The 25,357-nt window shown below is 40.7% G+C and overlaps 1 protein-coding gene across 1 annotated transcript in view; it reads right to left on the bottom strand.

Annotated features, from left to right (window-relative positions):
• Window positions 1-25,357, bottom strand: part of LOC132378207 (collagen alpha-6(VI) chain-like) — a 127,493-nt gene that overhangs the window by 98,005 nt on the left and 4,131 nt on the right. Inside the window, exons 3-7 of the mRNA XM_059944917.1 lie at window positions 22,578-22,678; window positions 10,975-11,568; window positions 8,792-9,403; window positions 2,246-2,869; window positions 130-693 (exon numbers count right to left, since the gene is read on the bottom strand). Coding sequence (XP_059800900.1) covers window positions 130-693; window positions 2,246-2,869; window positions 8,792-9,403; window positions 10,975-11,568; window positions 22,578-22,678 — 2,495 coding nt within the window. The remainder of the gene's footprint in view (window positions 1-129; window positions 694-2,245; window positions 2,870-8,791; window positions 9,404-10,974; window positions 11,569-22,577; window positions 22,679-25,357) is intronic.

Genomic DNA, 25,357 nt, shown 5'->3' with positions numbered 1-25,357 from the left:
TTATGCAATTTTACAGCCATAACTTGTTCTAATTCTCATAGTAAACATAACAGAGTTACCAGGGAACAATAAAGCTAACAGAAGAATTCTCAGTCACCACTTAGAAGTGTTTTCGAATCCAATGCTTACCTTCCTGTGAACAGATTGCCCGCACAATGTTATTCTTTATATCATCCAATGCATCAAAGTTAGTGACATAGTAAACTCTTTCTTCAGTTCCTCCTGCAACCTGTTTAAGTTCTTCTTCAATTGCCTTCCCTACTCCTATTGCATAACAGATTATTCCCTGCTGTTTCAGATCTCTTGCGGGTTCTTCTACATTATCATCTGCCTCTCCATCGGTGAGAGTGATCAGGACCTGGTGCACTTCATGTTTGCGGCTTTCCTTTGCTTTGCTGAAGAGATCTTTCATGTAACTTAATGCACGGCCCGTCCAAGTTGTTTTCCTAATTTGAGAAATTCTTTCAACTGCTTCCTCCAAACTAGTTTTATTGGTATATTCAGTGACTGTAAATTCAGTTTGTGGATCCTTTGAATACTGGACAACCCCAATGCGAACCTGATTTGCACCAATAGTAAAATCTTTAATAACCTTGATCAGGAATTGTTTTACTTCCATGAAGCTCTCTGCTGAAATGCTGGACGACCCATCAACCAGAAAGTAAATATCAGCTTCTTCAGTTTTAGTACAGGCTGAAAAAGAAGAATTGCTTTAGGTACTGAAGAATAATGAGGACACACACCAAAGCTGGGATGCTTACAGAGACAATGGCATTGAACATCCGATATTGAGTATCAGTTGGTAAATATATTAGCTCTGCAATGAATATCAGTTGGCTACTCAAGCATTATACTTACATGCACAACTATGTACTTTACCCAGGTATTTTCATCTTTTTTCTTCAGATTTGTCAGTTTACATTTTGAAGGCAACCATTAAATTTCAATCCACCTTGTTAGGCCATTTCTTTCTAAATATTAACTAGGTGTTGCATAATTATTTTTCTGATGTGGGGTACAAATAAATATTTAAAACCTAGCACTGACTGACACAAGTAAGAGCAATTACAAACTAACATACCTCACTGCATACTGAACAAAATCAGAGGAACAATGCACACTTTTAGCTGGCAGTTTGAGAGATAATAACAGTGAGTTCCTCTTCATTGGTCAAGTGCTGGTACATCTGACCTGTTCATCTGTCAGTCGAGAACACTGTGTCCAGGGTTGAAAGGCAAGATCTTATTGGTGATTCCTCCCTTCTCTTGGATCCAACATAAAGTAGTTTTAGCAGAGTGGATCAGGCTATGAAGAATTCATTACCCTTTAATCCAAGTTATTATCTATTTATTTATTTATGAGATGCAGATAAAACTGGCAAGCTTAGCATTTAGCATCCATCTCAAATTGTCTTTATAACTCAGTAGCTAACCAGGCTAATTCAATGGCAATTAATTTTCAATCATATTAATAAGTCAGAGGTCACATATTGGCAGGGATAATAGTGAAACTATACTACTTATCTCCCTCTCTCCCTCCCTGCCTCCTATTCGGGACATTAATTGAATTGTCAGTTACTCACAATCAATACCAGACTGGCAGTTAAAGGACTATTCCATATAAACTTAGGCTGACAACATGCAATATTCAGGGAGGATTACTCTGCTTGTTTTGTGTTGTTTTTCTGATGAAATATTACATGAAGTCTCCCTCGCCTCAATTAGATGGATAAGAAGGTCTTATGGTATTACTTGGGAATTTTTTTCTGATGTTCCAATCAATGTCATCTTAAAAATATAGGTTACCCAGGCATTATCATTGTCATGCTTGTGACAGTACTCTTTACATAACTTAGCTTCTACATTTCCTGCCTTGTAACTCTTCCAATGTACTACATTTACTATAAAAATTTTGACAGGCACTACAAGAATGATACTCCAAAATGTGGAGTGATTAATATTAAATTTATATAGGATATACAGTTTTTAAACTAAGGCATAAAAGGTTAAATCAAACTCCAATAACTAGGACCATTGTAAACTAGAGAATTTAAAATACTTGAACATTTTGTTAAAAGTAAATAATAATAATTAGACAGAAGGGATCAAAAGATGTATTGAACAATTAAAAACTGAACTCTACCCTTGAATAAGTTTTATGTTAGATCGAATGTGCAATCAATAACAATAAATCAGACTGGTTATGGCACAAAATTCATAGAAAATTTACAACATCTTCTTCAAACCTTCTTTAATGATGTTCTCTTCGACAGCTGTCCCTGAGGTTTGAGAGATAACCTCCAGGCAAATCCTATTCTGTAAGATGTCTGCGGCAGGTGACAGCATGAGGAAATCCTCTAATCTTAAAACATAGCGTTTTGATGGATACGAAGCAATTTTCTCCAGCTCGTTTTCGGTGACATTCCCAATGCCCAGGGTAAAAATATTAACACCATTACGACGCAGTGAGATTGCACTGTCCTCATCCTCAGTCTGGAATTCACCACCAGTAATCAAAAACAACATTTGGGGGATTCCTTTCTTGACACGACTGCCAGACAGTGCTGTAAAATAATTTTCCCTTACAAAGTGAAGGGCAGCGCTGGTCTTTCTTCCTCTTCCCCCTCTATAGGGCATTGATCTTACATGATCCAAGATGTCACTCTTGCTGTGATAGGTTGTTAGTTTAAACTCTTCTTTTGGTAAGGCACTGTACTGAGCCAAACCAACACGGACACGGTCAGCTGTTATGTCCAGTGTATTGATTAGGCCTTGTAGAAAACCACGGATTAACTGAAAGTTGGTGACTCCAATGTCATCAGATGTGTCTACCAAGAAGACAACATCAGCAATTGAAGCAGTCGTGCATGCTGTGAAGAAACAAAACATTGTTCAGGTCAAGAATGATTAAAATGTGCAGAAGTAAATTAACAGCAATTTGTCACTGACATTGCTTTGGTGGTGACTTCATTAAAGTGAAGGGGAGTTCTCTGTGGCTCTTTGATCAATATTTATCTCTCAAGCAAATTTGTTATTACAGTTTATCTGCTCATTATCTCATTTTGTTCTGAGAAATTTGCTATGAACAAATTGGCTTTTGATTTTCACAGGAGCAACCAAACTTTGAAAAGCACTTAACTGACTCTAAGCTGTAGCAGCATTGTGAGTAAATCTCTATTCATTCTAGTTTTGTCATTCAAATAAAAGATAAAATGATGAGAACTGGTTGCATTGTTTATGCTAGCATTACTTCAACTTCTGATGAATATTCCAATTAACACTTAAAATGACTAAGTTATTTGTTGCGTCAGTGGAAACCTTTCCCTTGAACAAGGGAGTGAAACAAATAGGAATATTTTTACAGACGATGTCACAAAGCAGTTCTTCAAAGAATAAGTACTGGAAATCTAAAATGTTCTTTCTTCACAAAACTGTTGATGCTAGGTCGAATAGCATTGAGAACATTGATTGATAGCTTTGTGTTAAGTAATGGTTTTGGAGGCTATGAGTTCATGTCGTGTCAACAGGCAATGTGGTACAGTTCAGACAAGATATAACTGAAACGAAGACAAAGTTCAATTGTCTGAATTACCTGTTTAATATCTGAAAGCTTCAATCCATCATCAAAACACAAGTTTAGCACAGCATAATATCAGCAATATACTAAACTACAAAGTGTAAGTGTAGAACCTTCTTTCTATTTTGTCCTTAATTAAATTTAATGAAGATTATCTTTAATACAATCATTCCAAAATAAGGGATTTTCTTCATTAGTATCAAAAATTTTCACTTTAATAATGTCATCATCCCATAAGACATACTATAAAGAGCAGAAATAGGCCATTTGGCCCATCGAGTCTGCTGAAGCATTCCATCATGGTTGATCTATTATCCCTCTCAACCCTATTTTCCTGCTTTCTCCCTGTAACTTATCACACCCTCATTAATCAAATAGCTATCAATCTTCACCTTAAATACACACAATGACTTGGCCAGCGCAGCCATTTGTGGCAATGAATTCCACAGATTCACTAAAGAAATGTTTCCTCATTTCTGTTCTAAATGGAAGTCCCTCAGTTCTAAAGCTGTGCCCTCTGATCCTAGACTGCCTCACTGTAGAAAACATCCTCTCCACTTTATCCAGACCTTTCAATATTTGATGGGCTGTAATGAGATCCCTCCTCATTTTTCTAAACTTCAACGAGTGCAGAACCAGAGCTATCAAATATTCCTCATATGTTAATCCTTTCATACCCGAGATAATTCTAGTCAACCCCCTCTGGACCCTTTCCAACGCCAGCAGATCTTTTCTCGGATAAGGGACCCAAAACTACTAACAATATTCCAAGTGCAGTCGGACCAATGTCTTATAAAGCCAAAGAACTAGATCAAAGAATTCCAGCAGATTGGTCAGCTAAGATTTCCCCTGTAGGAAACCATGCTGACTTTGGCCTATTTTATCATGTGCCTCCAAATACCAGAAAATTTCATCCTTAATAATTGATGTCTTTCCAGTTCCTGAAGTCAGGCTAACTGGCCTATAATTTCCTTTTTTCTGCCTTTTTATTCTTCATGTTCTGTTGAGACTAACTCACTGTAATGTCTCCTGGTGAAATTCACTCTTTGTGGGTCTGAGACATTATATACTTTGTCTTTCTCCTTTAGTCATATTTTTAAAAAAAAAAAATTTTTAAATTGTGAATTCTGTCAGTCAAAAATAAGAACAGGCTGCATATGTGGGAAGAAAAACAAGGTAAGCATTTTGGGTCAAAGACAGCTTTGCAAAGTTTAGAAGCTGTGTTCTGCTAACTTGTAACCTCTCTCTGATTCTATGATACTCAACAGAGCAGTTGACCTCTGTTAGAAAGTGCAGAAGCTACAAAGTTGACAAGCTGACTAGCAGTTTGTGGCTATCATGAATTATCCTATACCAACACCCTCAAAGAACTAACCATCTTGACCTGGATAACTTGATAGGGAAGGAGAAAATACTAAAACAAGGATGGCTGATACACTGTATTATTCTTCTTTTTAAATGAACACTGGATATTGTTGAATAATGCAAGAAGGGTTGACAAAGTCAAGCTATTTTTTTATTTGAGGCACTGAACAGGCAGCTCAATGATGTAATACCTAGAAACATTCTTCCTAAAAAGGGTGATAGACATCTAAAGTGCACTTTCAACTCAAAGCTGTTGATACTGACAATGGGAACACATTGATTGACAGCTTTATGTTAAGTAATGATTTCAGATGTGTAAAGATTAATGTGGTTCATTTCATGATATAACTGACTGGAAGACCAGGCTCAACTGGTGGAATGAACTCTTTAACATTGAACATGCTACCCCGAAGGAGCCTGGACTTCTCATCGTGCATCTTGGAACCCATCCAATGAGGCAAATGTTGCTGCAATTCACAGATGCACACTGGTGCTCATTGCCAACCTATCAGAAACTCAGCCTGTACATGTTAAAGTAGGACTTCACAAAACTTATTCAGAACAATCCATAAATGGCAACCTTTAACTTCCTAAATCTATAACTATAGGAATAGGAAGCAGGCACAAAGTTTTAAGCCCCAGGAAGAAGTACATACATTTCAACGAGAGGCAAAATATTGAGGCAAATTTAAGGTGAATATGCAGAAGCTATCTGATTATCTTTACAACAAGAAAGGGAAACAACAGAGCACCATTTTCATTTCCCATTCATATCAGACAGTTAGAGTGAAGACACCCTTATAATCAGCTCTTGACATAGTAATATTTAAAAATATTTGTGCCAGGACTGGATAAACACACCCCGGGAGACCTGAAGACCATAGGACCATTAGGAGCAGAATAGGGCCATTCAGCCCATTGAGTCTACTGCACTATTCTATCAGGCTGATCCCAGATCCCTCTCAATGCCATGCACCTGCCTTCTCACATTATCCTTTAGATGCCCTGACTAATCAGGAAACGATCAACTTCTGTCTTAAATATACACACAGACATGGCCTCCACCGCAGTCTGTGGCAGAGCATTCCACAGATTCACTAATCTCCAGCTCCAAAATATTCCATCCTACCTCTGTTCTAAAGGGTCACCCTCAATTTTGAGGCTGTGCCCTCTAGTTCTGGATACCCCCACCATAGGAAACATTCTCTCCACATCCACCCTCTCTAGTCCTTTCAATGTTCGGTAAGCTCCAATGAGATCCCCCTGCATCCTAAATCCTAATGAGTACAGGCACAAAGCTGCCAAACACTCCTCATGTGCTAACCCCTTCATTCCTAGAATCATCTTTATGCACCTCCTCTGGACTCTCTCCAACGCCAACACAGCTTTTCTGAGATATGGGGCACAAAACTGTTGGCAACACAAGTGCGGCCTGACTAGTGCCTTATAAAGGCTCCGCATTATCTCCTAGCTTTTATATTCTACTGCCCTTGAGATAATGCCACATTACATTTGCCATCTTTACCACAGACTCAACCTGTATATAGGGTAGATATAGAGTGCGAAATGAGAAGCTGCTGCGTGCTTGTTCTTGCAGAAACATGGCACCAGCACAACATCCCATGCACCATCAGTCTTCAAGCCGTGACACTTAGGGCTTGGGCATGGTTACGTAGTGGTTAGCACAATGCTTTACGGTATCCAGGCTGAAATACCACCACTGACTGTAAGGAGTCTCTATGTTCTCCCTGTGACAGTGTACATTTCCTCCAGGTGATCTGATTTACTCCCACAGTGCAAAGATGTACAGGTTGGAGCTAGGATTAAATCGGGGGTTGCAGGCCAACATCACTCAGAGGGCCAGAAGAGGCTGTTCCACACCGTATCTCAATAAATAAATATACTTTAGCGACTGCATCTGTTTATGTTATTGTAAATATCTGCGTTATATGTGTGTCTGACTGTATATACTTTGTTTTGCATCTAACCATGGAGGAACACTGTTTTGTTCAGCTACTGTACCTATAGAAGGTATTCACCACCCCACCCCCACGGATGTTTTCATGTTTTATTGTTTTACAACATTGAATCACATCGCTACATGGAGCTCAGAAAAATACAGGGCTATTGGTAACCCTAGGTAATTTCTAAAGTAAGGACATGTTCAGCACAGCTTTGTGGGCCAAAGAGCTTGTAATGTGCTGTAGCCTTTCTATGTTCTATGTTTCACAGTGGATTAAATTTGGATTTTTTGACACTGATCAACAGAAGAAAAGTCCTCAAAGTGAAATCAGATCTCTATAGTGTGATCAGAATTACTTACCAATATAAAACACAAAATGATTGATTTCACAAGTATTCACCCCCTTCATGTCAGTATTTAATAGATGCAACTTGGGCAGCAATTAAAACCTGGAGTCTGTGTGGACAGGTCACAATCAGCTTTGCACATCTGGACACAGCTTTCCCCATTCCTCTTTACAAAACTGCTCGAGCTCTGTCAGATTGCATGAGGATTGTGAATAAACAGAACTTTCAAGTCCAACCATAAATTCTTAGTTGGATTAGGTCTGGGCTCTGAATGGTCCATTCTAAGACATTAACTTTGTTCTTTTTTATGCCATTCTTGTGTAGCTATGTCTTTATGCCAAGGGTTATTGTCTTGCTGGAAAACAAACCTTCTCTCAAGTCGCAGTCCTCTTGCAGACTGCAAGCGGTTTTCCGCCAGGATTTCCCTGTATTTTGCTACATTCAGTTTACCCTCTATCTACACAAACATTCCAGGACCTGCTGCACTGAAGCATCCCCAGAATATGATATGGCCATTACCATGCTTCATTGTAGGGTTAGTGTTTTTGATGAAGTGTGTTGTTTGGCTTACATCAAACAGTGTTCAGTCTGGTGGCCAGAAAGCTCAATTTTGGGTTCATCATACCACAGAATCTTCTTCCAGCTGACATCTGTCTCCCACATTCCTACTGGCAAGCTCTTGCCAAGATTTCATGAGAATTCTTTTTCAACAGTGACTTTCTCTTTGCCACTTTCCCACAGAGCTGTGATCGGTGAAGCATCTGGGTAACTGTTGTTGTATGCACAGTCTCTCTAGCATCAGCCAGTGAAGCTTGTAACTTCTCCAAATTTGTCATAGGTCTCTTGATGGCCTCTCTCATGAGTCCCCTTCTTGCACGGTCACTCAGTTTTGACGATGGCCTGCTCTGAGCAGATTTACAGCTGTGCCATATTCTTTCCATTTCCTGTAGATTGACTTAAACTAGACTCCAATGGGTATTCAGTGACTTGGAAATCTCCTGACTTGTGCTTTCCAATAACCTTTTTGTGGAGTTGCTTGGAGTATTCTTTCGTCTTCATGCTGTAGTTTTTGCCAGGATACTGAATCACCAGCAGATGGACCTTTCAGATACAGGTGTATTTTTACTGCAGTCATTTGGAACATCTTGGATGCAGACAGGTTTCAAAAACTGGATCTCCATTGAACTAATTAAGTGACTTCTAAAACCAATTTGCTGTACCCGTGATGATTTGGTGTGTCATATTAAAGGGGGGGTAGTGAATACTTAAGCAATCAATTATTTTGTGCTTTATATCTGTAATTAATTTAGATCATCTTGTAGAGATCTGTTTTCACTTTGACACGAAATAATCGTTTTCTGTTAATCAGTGTCAAAAAAGCCAAATTAAATCCACTGTGATTCAATGTTGTAAAACAAAAGAACATGAAAACATTCAAAGGGGGTGAATACTTTTAATAGGCACTGTGTATTCATATGTTTGTTCAATAACAATTAAATTTGAACTTGACTTGATGAATGCCAAAAGAAACCAACCATACCTGCTGATCTTTCATATATTTTGTATAGATATTCCTGTTTTATTATCAGCTTGATTGCATTGTATATTTTGCTTGGTAACTGAGCAAATACTCCAAAATCATCACTCTGGAAAATAAATTCAGGAGGGGCTATTTTCTCCAGCTCAGTCTGGTTAGCATTCTTCACACCAACAGCAATAGCCTTCACCCCTTGTTTTCTTATCTCCCTGGCAGCTGCAGTGACATCATCCAGTGAAGGTGCCGAAGAAAATATTATAGCAATCTGAGGAACTCCTTGAGCTCGTCGACTTCCAGCAGACACTCTGAAGAAACCCTTGTTCAGAACATCAATGGCATTGCCCATTGCTGGCTCAAGTCGTCCCTGAAATACAAAGTTACTGGGATCCTTTATGTAACGCGTCACTTGAGCATTTGTTTGGAAGGCACTCAGTAAGAATTCTGTATAGAAACCAGTACTGTACTGAGCAAGACCAACTTGGAACTTGTCTGCCCCAATCTCAAGTTGAGAAACAACATTCAAAATAGCTTTTTGGATCCGTTGAAATCCTGCAGACCCCATCTTCAGAGAAGTATCAACTAGAAAAACGACATCAGCATAATCCACAGCATAGGCTGTAAAGGAAATAAAATGATAGATTAGTTCAAAGAGCAAATCTAGAGAACTGTGAAATCCCAACCATCAAAATAGTTCCCTTGGTAATACATCATGGCAAAAATGCAAAAATCATTGTTGTATGTAGGAAGGACCAGAGTAAGGAAAGGCCTTGGAAAGCAGAGTGGAGTATAGAGGTGAAAAAAAAACTGTTGGAATAATAGAAGTGATTAAATGGTGGGATAGAGAATGTGATCAAATGGAGGGGCAGTAGCTGTGATTGAAAGGAGGGATAGTGGATGCGACTGAATGGAAGGAATGTGGATGCAATCGAATGGAGGAGATGTGGATGCGATGGAATGGAGGGATAGTGGATGAGACCAAATGGAGGGATAGTGATATGATCGAATGGAAGGATATTGATATGATTGATTGAAAGGAAGGATAGTGAATGTGATTGAATGGAGGAATAGTGAAATGTTTGAATGGAGCAATGGTGAATGTGATCGAAAGGAGGGATTGTGGTCAAGATCGAAAGGAGGGGTGCTGGACGTGATTGAAAGGAGGGGTGCTGGATGTGATCAAAAGGAGGGGTGCTGGACGTGACTGAAAGGTGGGGTGCTGGACGTGACCGAAAGGAGGGATTGTGGACGAGATCAAAAGGAGGGATGGTGGACGAGATCGAAAGGAGGGATGGTGGACGAGATCGAAAGGAGGGGTGCTGGACATGATTGAAAGGAGGGATGGTGGATGAGATTGAAAGGAAGGATGGTGAATGTGATCGAATGGAAGAATAGTGGAACTGATTGAACCAGTGGAAGTGAAGGAACGCAGGAAGAAGAGAATAACTTGATTAGTGGAGATAATTGACTACTGAAGGAGACTGGATAATAGAATTGTGGGGATGATAGGAAGGTGGAGGTGAATAGCTAAGGAAGACAGCATACTAAAATCCCAAAGAATATATTTGAATATTTCAACCATGTGGATAAACATGAAACTATTCATTTGAGGAGTGTTGCATTACATGAGCAGTGTTTTTGAAATGTTTATCAATGTAAGAGATAGGAAAAGGATTGCAAAAGGTGCTGGAATGAAAGAGAACTAAAGACTTTAGGATGGGGCTCATCAATTACCAAAAGTAGCTCTGATGACCATAGGACTATGAGGAAAGCATCAGTGAACACTTGACTGAATAAAATTCCATCACTAGAAAATTGATTGAGATGGAGCCAAGGGTAGGATAGATTGGTCTAATAAAGAAGATGAGCATTGAGGATATAGAAGGAAACAAGTACTGAAGGATACAGGTCAAGCTATCAAAACTAAAGACATGAAAGTATAAAATACACTGGTAATGATGAGAATGGGTGAAGTTGGACTCAGTGTGTTCAGCTTAGAAAACACCACAATAAAAAGATAAGAGGAGGAAAGGAAAGTCTAAGTGATCAGTGCTGAGAAATGGATCATAGAGATAGTTATGGGATAGATAGATAGATAGAATGGGTTAATAGCCGGCCCAGATGTGCTCAGACAAAAGAATTATTTTTTGTTTTGTGTAATTTCATGACTATATTTCAATTGAACCAACCTTGGATATAGTCTACAACAACCCTGCACACCGACTCCAAAAATCTGTTTGAAAATTCTGACTCGGACAGTTTGTCAAATCTTGCAATGTTGTAGGCATATTTATTAAATGGTTTACTGGATAAAAGTCTGAGTGCCTTTGCTGGTTGGACATTAACTCCAATGACAAAAATTGTGATATTTCTGCTTCTCAGCTGTTCAGCTGCCTTGGCTGCCTCAGTAATAGATCCTCCATCAGTGATCAGAATGGCAATTTGTTTCACACCTTCTTCGATTCTACTCCCTGCTGACATAACAAAATGTTCTCTGTCCAGGAATTCCAGAACTTTTGTCACATTTGTCCCACCCTTCGTTTGTGACAATTTTTTTATATGGTCTAATACGTTCTCTTTTGACAAATACGTATTCAGAAGAAACTCAGTCTTTGGATCTGTGCTGTACTGAGCCAACCCAATCCTCACTTTGTTGCTTGCAATATCCAGTCCACGAACAAATTTATGCAGAAATATCTTCATGTTTTGAAAGTTGTCATCCTTTACGCTTGATGAACCATCTATCACAAGGACAATGTCAGCAACTGTGGCGTCCCTGCAAGCTGAGCACATGAAAATAATATTCTTTGTTAAAGTAGCTTTTGCCAAATGAAAGCAGACAACAGAACTACCAACATCCCCTAATGCCTCACACTCCCCTATATGACTCTAAATGCCTTAGAGTCATAAGGTGTTGTATGGTTAAATTTTAAGCTATTAAAAGATGTAGTCTTTGTATTTTAAAAAAACATGTGATCCATTTTACTATGCACAATCTCACATTCTAATCAGTGGCAGTGTTAGCTGTGAGGTGGATGCTAAGAGGATGCAGGGTGACTTGGATAGGTTAGGTGAGCGGGCAAATTCATGGCAGATGCAATTTAATGTGGATAAATGTGAGGTTATCCACTTTGGTGGCAAGAACAGGAAACCAGATTATTATCTGAATGGTGGCTGATTAGGAAAAGGGGAGGTGCAATGAGACCTGGGTGTCATTGTACACCAGTCATTGAAGGTGGGCATGCAGGTACAGCAGGCGGTGAAAAAGGCGAATGGTATGTTGGCATTATTTTGGCATTTATAGCAAGAGGATTTGAGTACAGGAGTAGGGAACTTCTACTGCAGTTGTACAAGGCCTTGGTGAGACCACACCTGGAGTATTGTGTGCCGTTTTGGTCCCCTAATTTGAGGAAAGACATTCTTGTCATAGAGGGAGTACAAAGAAGGTTCACCAGATTGATTCCTGGGATGGCAGGACTTTCATATGAAGAAAGAGTGGATCGACTGGGCTTATACTCACTGGAATTTAGAAAATTGAGGGGAGATCATATTGAAACATATAAAATTCTAAAAGTACAGGACAAGCTAGATGCAGGAAGATTGTTCCTGATGTTGGGGAAGTCCAGAACGAGGGGTCACAGTTTAAGGATAAAGGGGAAGCCTTTTAGGACCGAGATGAGGAGAAACTTCTTCACACAGAGAGTGGTGAATCTGTGGAATTCTCTGCCACAGGAAACAGTTGAGGCCAGTTCATTGGCTATATTTAAGAGGGAGTTAGATATGGCCCTTGTGGCTAAAGGGATCAGGGGGTATGGAGAGAAAGTAGGTACTGGGTTCTGAGTTGGATGATCAGCCCTGATCATACTGAATGGCGGTGCAGGCTCGAAGGGCTGAAAGGCCTACTCCTGCACCTATTTTATATGTTTCTATGTTTTCAGCAATTTCTGACAGCCATTTTTCCTGTTTGTTCATCGAAGATTCTCTCTATCTTTCTCTCTTTCTCTCTCACTCTCCCCCTCTCCCTCCCACCCCCACCCCCCATACTCACCTCTCTTTCAGTCTCTTGAAAATCAAAAGGCATAAGCACATAATTGTTCTCTAGTTGGATGCAATTGTGTTATGGTGGAAATAGGATTTAGTTAATCCCACATAAAGGGCATAAAATTGGTACCATGAGATCCAATCTGACTTGTAGTCTTGTATCCAAAAAACTCTAAACATTATCAAACATTATCAAACGTAACATTGGAATAAAAAATTACTGAGGCATCAAATATATTGTGTAAGCAAGCAGCACAATACCTGTTTTTAGTTCTTCTTGTTTCAAAATCAAAACATTTTATCCTGTCTGACTCAAGAACCATAAGTAATTATTTTGGAACAGGAAGCTCCATCATACATAGGGTAATTACCCATACCTTCATTCTCAGGATTTCTTCAAATGGTCAGACCACCCAGGAAAAGGCTGTTGGCAGCCATTTTTATTAACATTCATACTAAGCCAATTTTTGGGTTTGGTGTTGAATCCTTGTTGTGGTTACATGTCCTGGTATTGAAGTTGGAGTGTCAATTCTTGACCAGAGAGTGGTCAGACATTTAGTTGGGAAAGTGGTCCATGCTGATCAAGATTCCCATCTAAGTTATCTATTCAGATGGTAAAATGTTCATTACCTCGCTGATCACATCATGTCATGCTTTACACTATGATTATGAGAGTGGATTTGCCAAGATGGTAATAAATCACTGATTGTTGCTGAACAATTCTCACCTATTCTGTCCACATGCTTTGGAATGATCATTCTGAACAATACTCCTAAGATTACTGGAGAAGAGTGCAGGCCTGTAGCAAATTCTTTAAGTACTGCCACAGGAACTACGGTTGCATCTTCCAAGAGGCATTATTATAGGGCTGATACCACAGCAAGTTAATAGAGAATAGCAGAATGGAAATCGTTTCTCTGCAGTTTCTGCCTTGTCTCTGTTAGCCATTAAACAGAACGGGGCTACATGCTGAGTTACATTCTTGTAACATCAGAACCAATGGAATACGCTTAAAGAAATAGTCAAGAGTCAGAACTTACTCAGTTTTCCAGGCGTTAGCCTTCACCTGTGGGCTATCGGCCTTGCATAGTTCTGTACAGATTTACCTGAATATTAAAAACTCTGAAAAAGTTAAACTACTTCTTTGTTCACAGTATGGAAATTACTCGTCATGCCAATATTTGTTCTTTATCTGTAATTGCTCTTGAACTGAGGAAGATCTGACACTTTGATGGTATTGCAATGTCAAGTACATTGCATCTGTTCAAAAAATCCAAAACACCAAACTAAAAAAAGCTTAGAATCTTGCATTCCCAACCTTAATGTCTTCCTAAATACTATACCTATGGATGCCAGTGGGACGTTGGATATTTCATGAGACGCCTCGTGCACCCTCATACACAAAAACCAGATGATAGCCTGTGAGATTTCCCTCAGATCGTCAAAGTCAGCTACATCGTACACATAGTTTACAGCTGGTTCACTGGCAATCTGCTTCAGTTCCCTCTCATCGGCAACTTGAATACCAATGACATACACAATGATCCCCTGATCCTTCAGAGCCTTTGCTGGCAAACTAATGCTATCTTCAGACTTCCCATCAGTGATAATGATAGCCACCTGTGGCACGTCCATTGAAGCCCTACTTCCTGCCGACTCCACAAAATGCTCTTTCAACAGGAACCTCAAGCACAGCCCAGTTCTTGAACCACTTCCCTTCAATTGTAGTTGCTGTATCTTCCACAGGATATCATTCTTATCATAAAAAGAATTCAGGAAAAACTCTGTACGAGGGTTTCCACTGAACTGAATGAGGCCAATCTGTACTTTGTCCTCTCCAACATCAAATCCATTCACCAAAGTAGAGAGAAAATCTTGGACTTTTTCCAAAGTTCTGGGATCCTATACTCCAGGATCCATCAACTAGGAAAACAATGTTGGCAATGGAGGACATTGTACAAGCTATTAAGACAGAAAAAGAACAGAAATTAATAAGATAATGACAAATTCATTGATCTTCAACCTTTCACCGATATATCTGAGATTTCCACCAGTTTCAAAAGGTTAACTAACATACTGGTGTCCAAGAACCAGAATCAGGATCAAGTTTAATATCACTTGCAGATGTCATGAAATGTGTTGTTTTGCATTAGCAGTATATTGCAATACATAGTAATAAAAACTATAAATTGCAATAACAAGTATGAGTAAAAAAAAGAAAATTAAGTAAGCAGTGCAAAATGGAGGAAAAAATACTGAGGTAATGTTTATGGATTCATTGTCCATTCAGAAATCCGATGGTGAAGGGGAAGAAGCTGTTCCTCAAATGTTGAATTGAGTGACTGAAATGAAGAGCAGGGTGAGATGCCTCAACCACTGTCTCCCTGTAGCGAAGTGCTTTGCGAGGTTAGGTATGGCTAGAACTAACTCTTATCTGAGCAGGGGCCAGTACCTGTTGCACTTCAACAGCTCCACAGCAGACACAGTCTCACTGGCTCTCTACACTACATTGGAGCACCCAGACAACTACAGAACATACGTCATACTTCTATTTATCAATTAATGTTTGGCATTCAACACCACCGTTCCCTCATTAGAGATCACCAAGTCTCAATGCCTGGGGTTCTGCACTTCCCCCTGTAACTGGATCCTCAATTTCCTCATTGGGAGACCACAGTCAGTGCTATCAGCAACACATCTCCTCCTTGCTGACAATCATTGCAGGTACACCTCAAGGAAACATGCTTCGTCCACTGCTCTACTTTCTCTAGACTGAGGATTGTGTGGTTAAGCACAGTTCAAAGCATTAGCTACAACTTCTCCATTGTCATTACTATTGTTCATAAAGTCTCAGATAGCAACAAGGAGGCATTCAGGAGTGGGATAGATTGGCAGTCTGAATGTCACAACAAGAAGCTCATTGGCAAGACAAAGGAATTGATTGTCGTGGGGAAATCAGGGGAACAGACACCAGTCCTCACTGAAAGCTCAACAGTGAAAAGGGAGAGCAGCTTCACGTTCCAGGGCAAGAACATCTTAGAGGATCGATCTTGGACTCCACAGGTTAACTCAATCACAGATAAATCTCTATTGCATTAGGAGATTTGGTTTGTCTCCAAAAACTCTTACGTATGTTGGAGAGACTTTTGACTGGGTGCCTCACAGCCTGGTATAGAGACTCCAATGCACAGCATTGCAAGAGGCTGCAAACAGTTGTAGGCTCACCCAGTTCTATCATGGGCATGCCCTCCCCACCACCAAAGATGTAATGATTCTGAAACAGCTTGGACCATAAGGCCATAAGACACAGGGGGAGAATTAGACCATGTGGCTCATCGAGTCTGCTCTGCCATTTGATCATGACTGATCCCTTTTCCTCTCAATCCCATTCTCCTGCCTTCTCCCTGTAACCTTTCGCACCACAACTTATCAACAATCTATCAACCTACGCCTTAAATACACTCTATGACTTGGCTTCCACAACCACCTGTGGCAAAAAAATCCACAGATTCACCACTCCCTTGTGAAAGAAATTCCTCTTCATTTCTATTCTAAATGGAGGTCCCTCTGATTTGATATTGTGCCCACTGGTCCTAGACACCCAACTCTATGGAACATCCCCTCCACATTCACTTTATCTAAGTGTAGGGCTCTCAGAACCAGTAACTGTGGTGTTAACTGTTCGGGCTAACAAAATAGCTTCTCTGTATTGTTAAAATGAAAAGGCTTCTTTGTAATGTTACTTAATGCTGGAATGGGTTTCTGAATCTGGAATGTTTGAGTTATAACTGTAGATAAGGGGGACCTAACCAATGGAAAATTGTTATGCTATCTTCTATCTGTGAGCTGAGAGGCAGTTTGTAGTCTTTTTCCAGAGGCGAGTGAGGAGGACGGACGTGTGAGGAGTGGACAGCAGTTCCAGAGCGGCGGATACTGGACGTCGGCGGTTTGGATGGTGGCCGAAGGCTCGGAAGGTCGTTGTCGATGGAACCAGAGGTGTGAGCTCCAATGTATTAAAATATTATGTGCACAAATTGATTTACTGATTTGGTGCCGTTAGGTTATCTGTTTCTACTAACCCATCACTAAATAACTATAAAGTTGCAATTATTTACTCACCTTTAGTGTATTGTCTGATATTTGTGATGCAAGTGTGTACTGGGGGGGCATTACACCATATTTACACCAAAGTATTGCACTATTGGCGGGGCAACAGTGGTTCACCCTCGGCAAACGGGAGTAAATTGGGGGCATGGATGCTACATAACCCTTTCAACATTTGATGATGATTTCCCCCACCCCCCCATCCTTCTAAATTTCCAGCAATTACAGGTCTGGAGCCATCAAACGCTTCTCATATGATAAGCCTTTCATTCCTAGAATCATTTTTGTGAACCTCCTTTGAAATTTCTCCAATGTCAGCGCATCCTTTCTTCAAAAGGGGCCCAAAACTGCTCACAATACTCCAATCACAAACAAGAGAAAATCTGCTGATGCCAGAATTCCAAAATGCTGGAGGAACTCATCAGCCTATACAGTACCTATGGAAAACAGTATAGCTGATGTATTAGCCGACATCCTTCAGCAGGACTAGAGAAAAAAAATGAGTAGGATTCCACCACCAAGCACATCTTTCCTTCTCTCCCACCATCATACTCCCCTCCCACTTCCTGCTTTCTGCAGGGATTGCACCATGTGCGACTCCCCTGTCCATTTGTTCCTCCCCACTGATCTCCCTCCTGGCACTTATCCCAGCAAGTGGATCAAGTGCTACACCTGCCCCTACTCCTCCTCCCTCATTACCATTCAGGACCCCAAACAGTCCTTCCAAGTGAGGCAACACTTCACCTGTGAGTCTGTTGGGGTCATATACTGTATACAGTGCTCCCAGTGTGGCCAGCTGTATATCGGTGAGATCCGTTGTAGATTGGGCATCCCTTTCGTTGAGCCCCTATACTTCATCTGCAAAAAATTTGGGATTTCCCAGTGGCCATCAATTTTAATTCCACTTCCCACTCCCATCCCAATATGTGTATGCATGGCCTCTATTGTTGCGATGATGCCACACTCAGGTTGGAGGAACAACACCTTATATTCTGTCTGGGTAGCCTCCAACCTGATGGCATGAGCATCAATTTCTCAAACTTTCAGCAATGGCCTCTCATCATTCCCAACCCCTTTTCCCTTTCTAGCCTTATCTTCTTGCCCATCTATCACTTCCCCTGTGCTCTTCCCTCCTTTTCTGCAATGGCTTCTGTCCTCTCCTATCAGTCTGCCCCTTCTCCAGCCCTGTATCTCTTTCACCAATCAACTTCCTAGCTTTTTACCTCACACCAGCTCCCAGTTTCACCATCAACTTGTGTTTCTTCCTCCCCTCCCTCCACCTTCTTGTTCAGACTTTTCATCTTTTTTCTCCAGTCCTGCCAAAGGGGTCCGTCCAGAAACATCGACTGTACTCTTTACCATAGATGCTGCCTGGCCTGCTGAGTTCCTCCAGCATTTTGCTTGTGTGTTCATGGAAAAACCACAATTGCCTCCCACCCGACTTGGCACATAATAAAGAAATGATTAATGTTTGCAATTTATAGTAATTTTATGTTTTTGTACTGTACTGCTACCATAAAACAATGAATTACACATAATTTAAATCAATGACAATAAATCTGACTCTGATTCTGGCACCCACCCATTTCTGTAACAAAGTGCATGAAAAAATGTGGTTATGTACCAGCATTTTCTTCAAAATATCGGGAGTATTTCCTGCTTCTCATACTCCTGTTCTAACATCTTAACTTCCTCAGAGTTACAATGAAGGCCCAACTAAGTTATGGCAGTACCACCTGTAAGGTTATTCCAAGAAAAAAATGAGCTATAATTGTTTAAATACTGTATTTTACAGAAAGACTATCCCTCAATACCCCAGCAAACAAATTCTACACAAGCTAAGCATCTCATTTTCTTGCTAACAGTTTTATGTTGGCCAGAGTACTGATCTATTGCAGAGTTCTTGCCCATCCCAGCTAATGCCCTTGTTCCATCCACTAAGGACATGCACAGCTATACTGGGAGCCCTATGTGAGCACCCATTCTGCAGGCTGTTGAACTCCACTGTGTCAGAAACCTGAATATTGTAACCACTCATCCCCCCACAGATGTTCTTGCAGTAAAGAGTTGGCCCACAGCACAATGCAGAGAGGCTGCCTGTAGGGCTGTTATTGGGTGGTTTAGAGTGGACGGTGCTCTCGCTGAAATTCAGGACCCAGGCAGCACCGTGGCCAGTGCAGTGAGTGTGGATCCTCATTGACAGACCACTTGGACCCTACAATCTCACTCATTGCCTCCTGGTGAAAGTGATGGAATCCGTTGTCTCCCCCATTCATTGATTGTAACTCTCCCCAGCCTGGAAGTAGCTCTATTGTGATAAGCAAGTTAAGATCGAAATGTTTCTGGGCTGGGGAAAACAGTGCAGTATAATTAAAAGAGGAAGAAACAGCAATTCCAATCACATTCTATAGGAAGTGATGGGAGAGATTACAGCATCTATAGAAGAGAGAGATTAGCGGTGGAAGGATGTTAATCTGAATGGAGGTCTGTGACCAGTGGTGTCCCACAGTGGTCCATACTGAGACCTCTGCTTGTGATATATGTCAATGATGGGGAATGAAAAATTAGACAGGTGGATTGGCAAGTTAGCGGATGGTGGAGTTGTGGGCAGTGTTAAAGACTATAAAAAAATATAGTAGGTTACAGATCAGTTACAAATATGGGCAGTAAAGTGGCAGATGGAGTTTAATCCATGTGGAGTTCAATCCACATGGAGCAGATGTTATCAGTCTTCAGCAATGGCCTGCATTCACAGTGATGGTCAGGACCCCCAAGCCCCACATCTTAGCACTGAGCAGCCACACTGTCTCCCAGCCAACCTCACACCAACTCTCGCAGGCAGCCCTTCCACATCGAACTGTAAATTTGTTGCTGAGTTTGTCCAATTTTCCAGGATCCAGGTTCCTGGCTCAGCAACACACATCGTTGGTAAGGGTAGGCTTCACATCCGGTTCGCTGCACAGAGATGTGACGCACTTTAATACAGAGGTTCTGGGCCATCGTGGCCCAGAGATCTGATGTGTATTGAATATTGTGAACAGGAGAAATATCAGATGGGGTGCTGAACCGATCAACCAAGATGTTGATGAGCACTCAAGTCACATCTGCAGCCATTATCGATGCTAGAGGGACAACCTCTGGCTGCCTGGTGGTATGGCCCACTACGGTAAGAAGATGCTTGAAACCACGGGACAGGGGGAAGTGGACCAACCAGGTCCACACTGACATGGTCAAATTGTCGCTCAGGGATCTCAGAAGGTGCCAATGGTGCCCAAACACGACAGTTAATTTTCACCCACTGACACAAACTGCAGTTTGCACTCCAGTCATGCGTATCTTTCCTAAAGCCGCTCCACACAAACTTTAAAGCAACCAGTTTCTGCAAAGCCTTTGCACCCAGAAGTGAAGTCCATGAATGGAGTTAAGAGAAAGGTCCTCTCAATTTGAAGGCACTATGGGGTAAGGACAACAGGTTGAGATATCACACAGGAGGGAAACTCGTGAATCTCAAAATTGGCATCTGCCAACCTCGGGCCTGTGACTGCTGCCTTGTAAACCTGGACCCTAGGTTGGTGGCTTGGTCGGCTGCCTTGCTAGCATAGTCGACCCCAATGTCTATGGCATCAATGGCAGACAATCATTTATAGCATAATTTTCCCTTCAATGTGCTGTAGGTCCATCGTGAATTCTGAAATGTAAGCCAGGTGGTTGCAGTCCAAGGGTCTGACATTTTGGCCATCGTGGTTACGAGGGGCTTGTGGTCAAGGAATGCTGTGAAGTGCCGACCTTCCAGCAGAAAACAAAAATGGCAGATAGCTAGATAGAGACTGCAAAACTCACAGTCAAATATGCTGTACTTGTTATCGGGTTGGGTGGAGCATCTGGCTGAAAAAGGTGAGCGACTGCCACACACCTCCAACAGGCTGTCCATGCACAGCACCGAAAACATAGTCTGTGGCAATGGTCGTTATGGCTTGAGGTACATTGCAGAGTGGGTGCGCCAATAGGGTTGCATTTGAAAGAACTCATTTGGTGTCAACAAATGTTTTGGTCATGTCCGCTGCCCACTCAAGCATGGGATTAGGGGCATGCATTTCAGGCCCTGTACAAGGGGAGCATAAATTCAGCAGTTTGCAGAATGAAACAGTAATAGAAATTCACCATACTACAAAACATTTGCAGAGCTTCGCTGGTGCTGGGCAGTTGTAAGTCTGTTATAATGGCAACTTTTGATGGAAGGAGTGCCATGAGAAAATCAATGGTAGACAACCCAAACTGGCATTTAGCAAGGTTAATAATCAGCCCAAGTTGCCATAGCTGCTTGAAAAGTATGCAGAGATGTGATAAGTGTTCAGTTTTGGATGCACTAGTGCCAGTTTGAAAAAAAGGAAAATCCTTTAGCACAGAGTTCATTAACTGCTGGAAAGTCTGTGTGGCATCAACTCAAATGGCATGTGCAGAAACTCAAATAAGCCAGACAGGGTTAGAACAGCAGTTTTGGGAATGTCCTCAGAGCACACCAGCACATGATAGTAGATCCTGACTAAGTCACAAGAGTCTGTTGACAGGGCTTATCAAGACAGGAAAAGGAAAAAGAATGATTCACCTCTGCCTGGCTGAGTGAAGACTATCGACCATTTTAGCAAGCTCTCTGTAGTCCTTCATGGGTATATTAGTGTGGGCTGTGCAAACTTGATCAATCATTTGTTGCATAAAGAATTCTTTAAATCTACAACAAGGATGGTTATTGCTCAGGAGAGAAAGCATGTGGTCCATTAGTTCCAGAGGCCTAGCATCACCCAGGCTCGGCAAGGAGAGCAACTATTTGGCACAATCAGAGTCAAACAGTCCAAGAGTTTGTAATAGTTGTGTTTTCAACACAATATATTTCAGATGTGCGGGTAGACTATCTTGTATACTTACTCCTCTGGCTGTAATTAAACTACTTAGCGATGCAGTAAAATTTTGTATAATCTGCAGTGAATTCTCACAGCACAAACTGGACTTCTGCTATCCAAACGACATTGTAGCATGCTGCTCCCAAACCTCCAGCAGCTTTAAACAGCCGTGATGGTCAGCATGTGACTGAGTAACTTTGGAATTGTCTGAAAGCATCGTGGTCACTAATGTTGGATTTTGTGAATAAAGTATGCGAGTGGTTTTATGTGCTAAACAAAAGCCACAGCCAATTACTTCCATTATGAACAAAAGTCATTGTCTTACACTGACATCACTACATCTAACGCCTTCTCTTAAAGTGAACACAACTCAATGATGTTGTTTGTGAATTATGCGAACAGTTTCAGTTATGAACAATGCATGTCATTTGTCATCCATTACATTGCCTACAAGGGCTTTATTCTATGTTCCCAGGACAGAAGCAGAGCCAGTCATTTATCTTACTATATAATGATTCATTTTGCTTTCAAAGCTGAAGTCTACACTTACCCTTACAAATGTAGAACTGTACTTGATAAATTGTAAACAGAATGCAACATGAACAACTTGAAAATGCTACCCAAAAACCTGGCTTTTGACTTTATTATTCAAACTACTTGAACATTCTGCAAAACATGCAATAAAATTATAGCCAATAGTTGGGTAGAATACTAAATAGATTAAATGTTACAACTTAAAAGCAAGGTACCAGTCTGTTGAGAGCTAGCAGATGGTAAACTCATTGCAAAGAGGAGGCTGATCAGTACAGTTGTGAAATCAACCATTTTGATGGATCTTCTGTTCATCTCCCTGGAGAACAAGAAAAACATAGTTACCAACTTTTGTTCAATGATAGCACATTGCAACAAACTGCTCTCTGTGTTGTAAATTGACCTATTGATCACCAGGATCCATGCACCCACCAAAACTGGTTCATTCTCTACTTGAATCAAGTAAATGGCAACTGCAAACAAACTGAAGATGATGAGTATCTCAGTAAAACAGTTTTGCCCATCTATTCCTAAGCTAGAATCTTACCTTATAAATGTTTCTTTAAATTTATTAAGATTATTATCTTAACTTCGATTATATACTGCAAAGATGGTGGATAAACCTCAGAACATACAAACTACATAAGAAATATATGCTCCAAGTAAAGGTCACTTGTCATCATTATATATTGGTTACTCTGAGTGCACTTTTCCATCAGCTGTCCTCTCAGAATCAGTGAATGTCTTATTTTAATGTTCATATTGGATTCAAAGAAAGCCTTGAAAAATTATTAACATTTTAGGGGTTGCATCCTCAATTTGCTTTCATCAAATTTTACTGACATTGGAGTGGGTTCAGAGAAGATTCACAAGAATGATTTCAGGAATGAAAGTGTTACCGTATAAGTAACGTCTGGCAGTTCTTGGACTATATTCCCTGCAGTTCAGTAGAATGAGGGGGAATCAGATAGAAACATACCAAATGTTAAAAGACCTGAACAGATTAGATATGGCAAAGTTATTTCCTATGGTAGGGGAGTCTAGGTCAAGAGGGCACAACTTCAGGATTTAAAGAAGTCCTTTTAGAACTGAGATGCGGAGAAATTACTTTAGTCAGAGGGTGGTAAATCTAAGGAATTTGTTGTCATGAGCAGCTGTGAAGGCCAAGTCATTGGGTGTATTTAAGGCAGAGATAGATAGGTTCTTGATTAGCCAGTGCATCAAAGGGTATAGGGAGAAGGCAGGGGAGTGGGAATGACTGGAAGAATTGGATCAACCCAGGATTGAATGGCAGACAGACTCGATGGGCCGAATGGCATACTTCTGCTCCTATATCTTGTGGTCTTATCAGTATTTCAAAATAACTTCTTAGTAATGTCTTCATTTAAATAATGGGATTTCAAAGTTCAAAGAAATATTTATTATAGAGTACATATTTGTCACCACATACAACCTTGAGATCTGTTTCTGGGACCATACTTAGCAAATCTATATCTAAATCTCTAGAACAGTAATTGTAAACTGTAACGATCAGGAACTGTTAACTGAGAACAAACTGTGCAAATGCAGATATAAATAAATAAAATGCAGATTTCCAATGGAAAATAAATTCTTGTGCCTTAACTAATTTACTACAAAATGTTCCCCACCTCACTTGGACATGAAGCATTCTGTTATCTACATCAAGACACAAGCAGTTGACTATTATGTAGGAAAAGTTCATTTGAGCCACTCAAGAGTTAAACACACCAGCTCACTTGAAAATGTGTTGCTATTCATTTGTTGCTTTTGGATTAAAGTTGAAGAAATCTTTTACTGAAAAGGATTGCTAGGATATTTCATGAAAGGAGCACTGCTGTTCAAAAATCAGCTCACTAACATCTTCTTAAAGACACTTAGAGATGGGCAGCAAACATTAAATGTTGGAGGATGTCCGCATGCCAGACAGCATCTGGGGTTCCTCCAGCATTTTGTGTGTGTTGCTTGAATTTCCAGCTTCTGCAGATCGTCTCATGTTTGCGATTAGAGATGGGTAGAAAATTTTATCCTTTCCCAACATCACACCCAATGCCTTTAAAGAATTATATGCATTTTTGTCACTTAATTTTACAAGTTATAAATATATTTATTACTTTTCAAATGCAGTAATTATTGCAATGCTGGGAGAATGCCAATCAATTCAACAAAAATCTCAAAAACAACAATGCGATAACTGACTTAAGATCGGGCAGTATGTTCCAGCAGCTCGACAGTAGATACTTTTATTGCAGCCACTATTTGGCAGCAATTTGTGGCAAAAGGAGCTCACATCTGATTAAACACAGTCCTTTTAATATAGCAAATGTTATTTTACTGCTCCTTTACTGCAGCTGCTGCCCTGTTCATAAACCAAATGTTAGTGTTGGGGCAGGGATCATCCTCTTCCTAGTTCAGTAAAACTGAAAATTTGTAAACCCTGCCAAGTTACTACCAGATCAACTCAGAACTGAGCTCACAAAGAACATAACAGCATTTTCCACAATGTATATTAAAAGGTTCCCTATGGCTGTTAAGGCCGGGAGTGGTAATGGGGACAAGCTCCCACTACCTGTTAAATGTTCCCACCGGGGTGTGCCTCAAATAGCCTCTGACAACCAAGTCCAGCTACTAAGCCCAGTGGAACCATTTCTACTGGCAGGAGAAGGGCAAAGGTGGGTTACTGGTGCCTCAAAACCAGATGCTTCGGGTAGATAGAGCTCAAAGGAAAATTCTGATCTCAAACCTCCACTGCCTTGCGCCTATACCCATTCGTGGGGAAGGCTTCGGGAGTAAACCCAGAGGGAAAATCCAGGAGTTTGCGTCTCTAAGACAGTCCTATATTAAGTTCAATGCTGACTGACAACTTCTGCCACGCTGCTAGTACCAAAATGTATCAGTCTCTGCCATTCCTATGGTTTTATTAGATGTGTGGTGAGGGGGAGCTTGTTACATTGGTAACAGCTTGCTCTCCATATTGTAC

The sequence above is a fragment of the Hypanus sabinus genome, chromosome 20 (genome assembly GCF_030144855.1).
Source record: "Hypanus sabinus isolate sHypSab1 chromosome 20, sHypSab1.hap1, whole genome shotgun sequence".
Taxonomy (NCBI): domain Eukaryota; kingdom Metazoa; phylum Chordata; class Chondrichthyes; order Myliobatiformes; family Dasyatidae; genus Hypanus; species Hypanus sabinus.
Note: the sequence above shows the minus strand (reverse complement) of the source record. Positions and strands in the feature narration are given on the sequence as shown.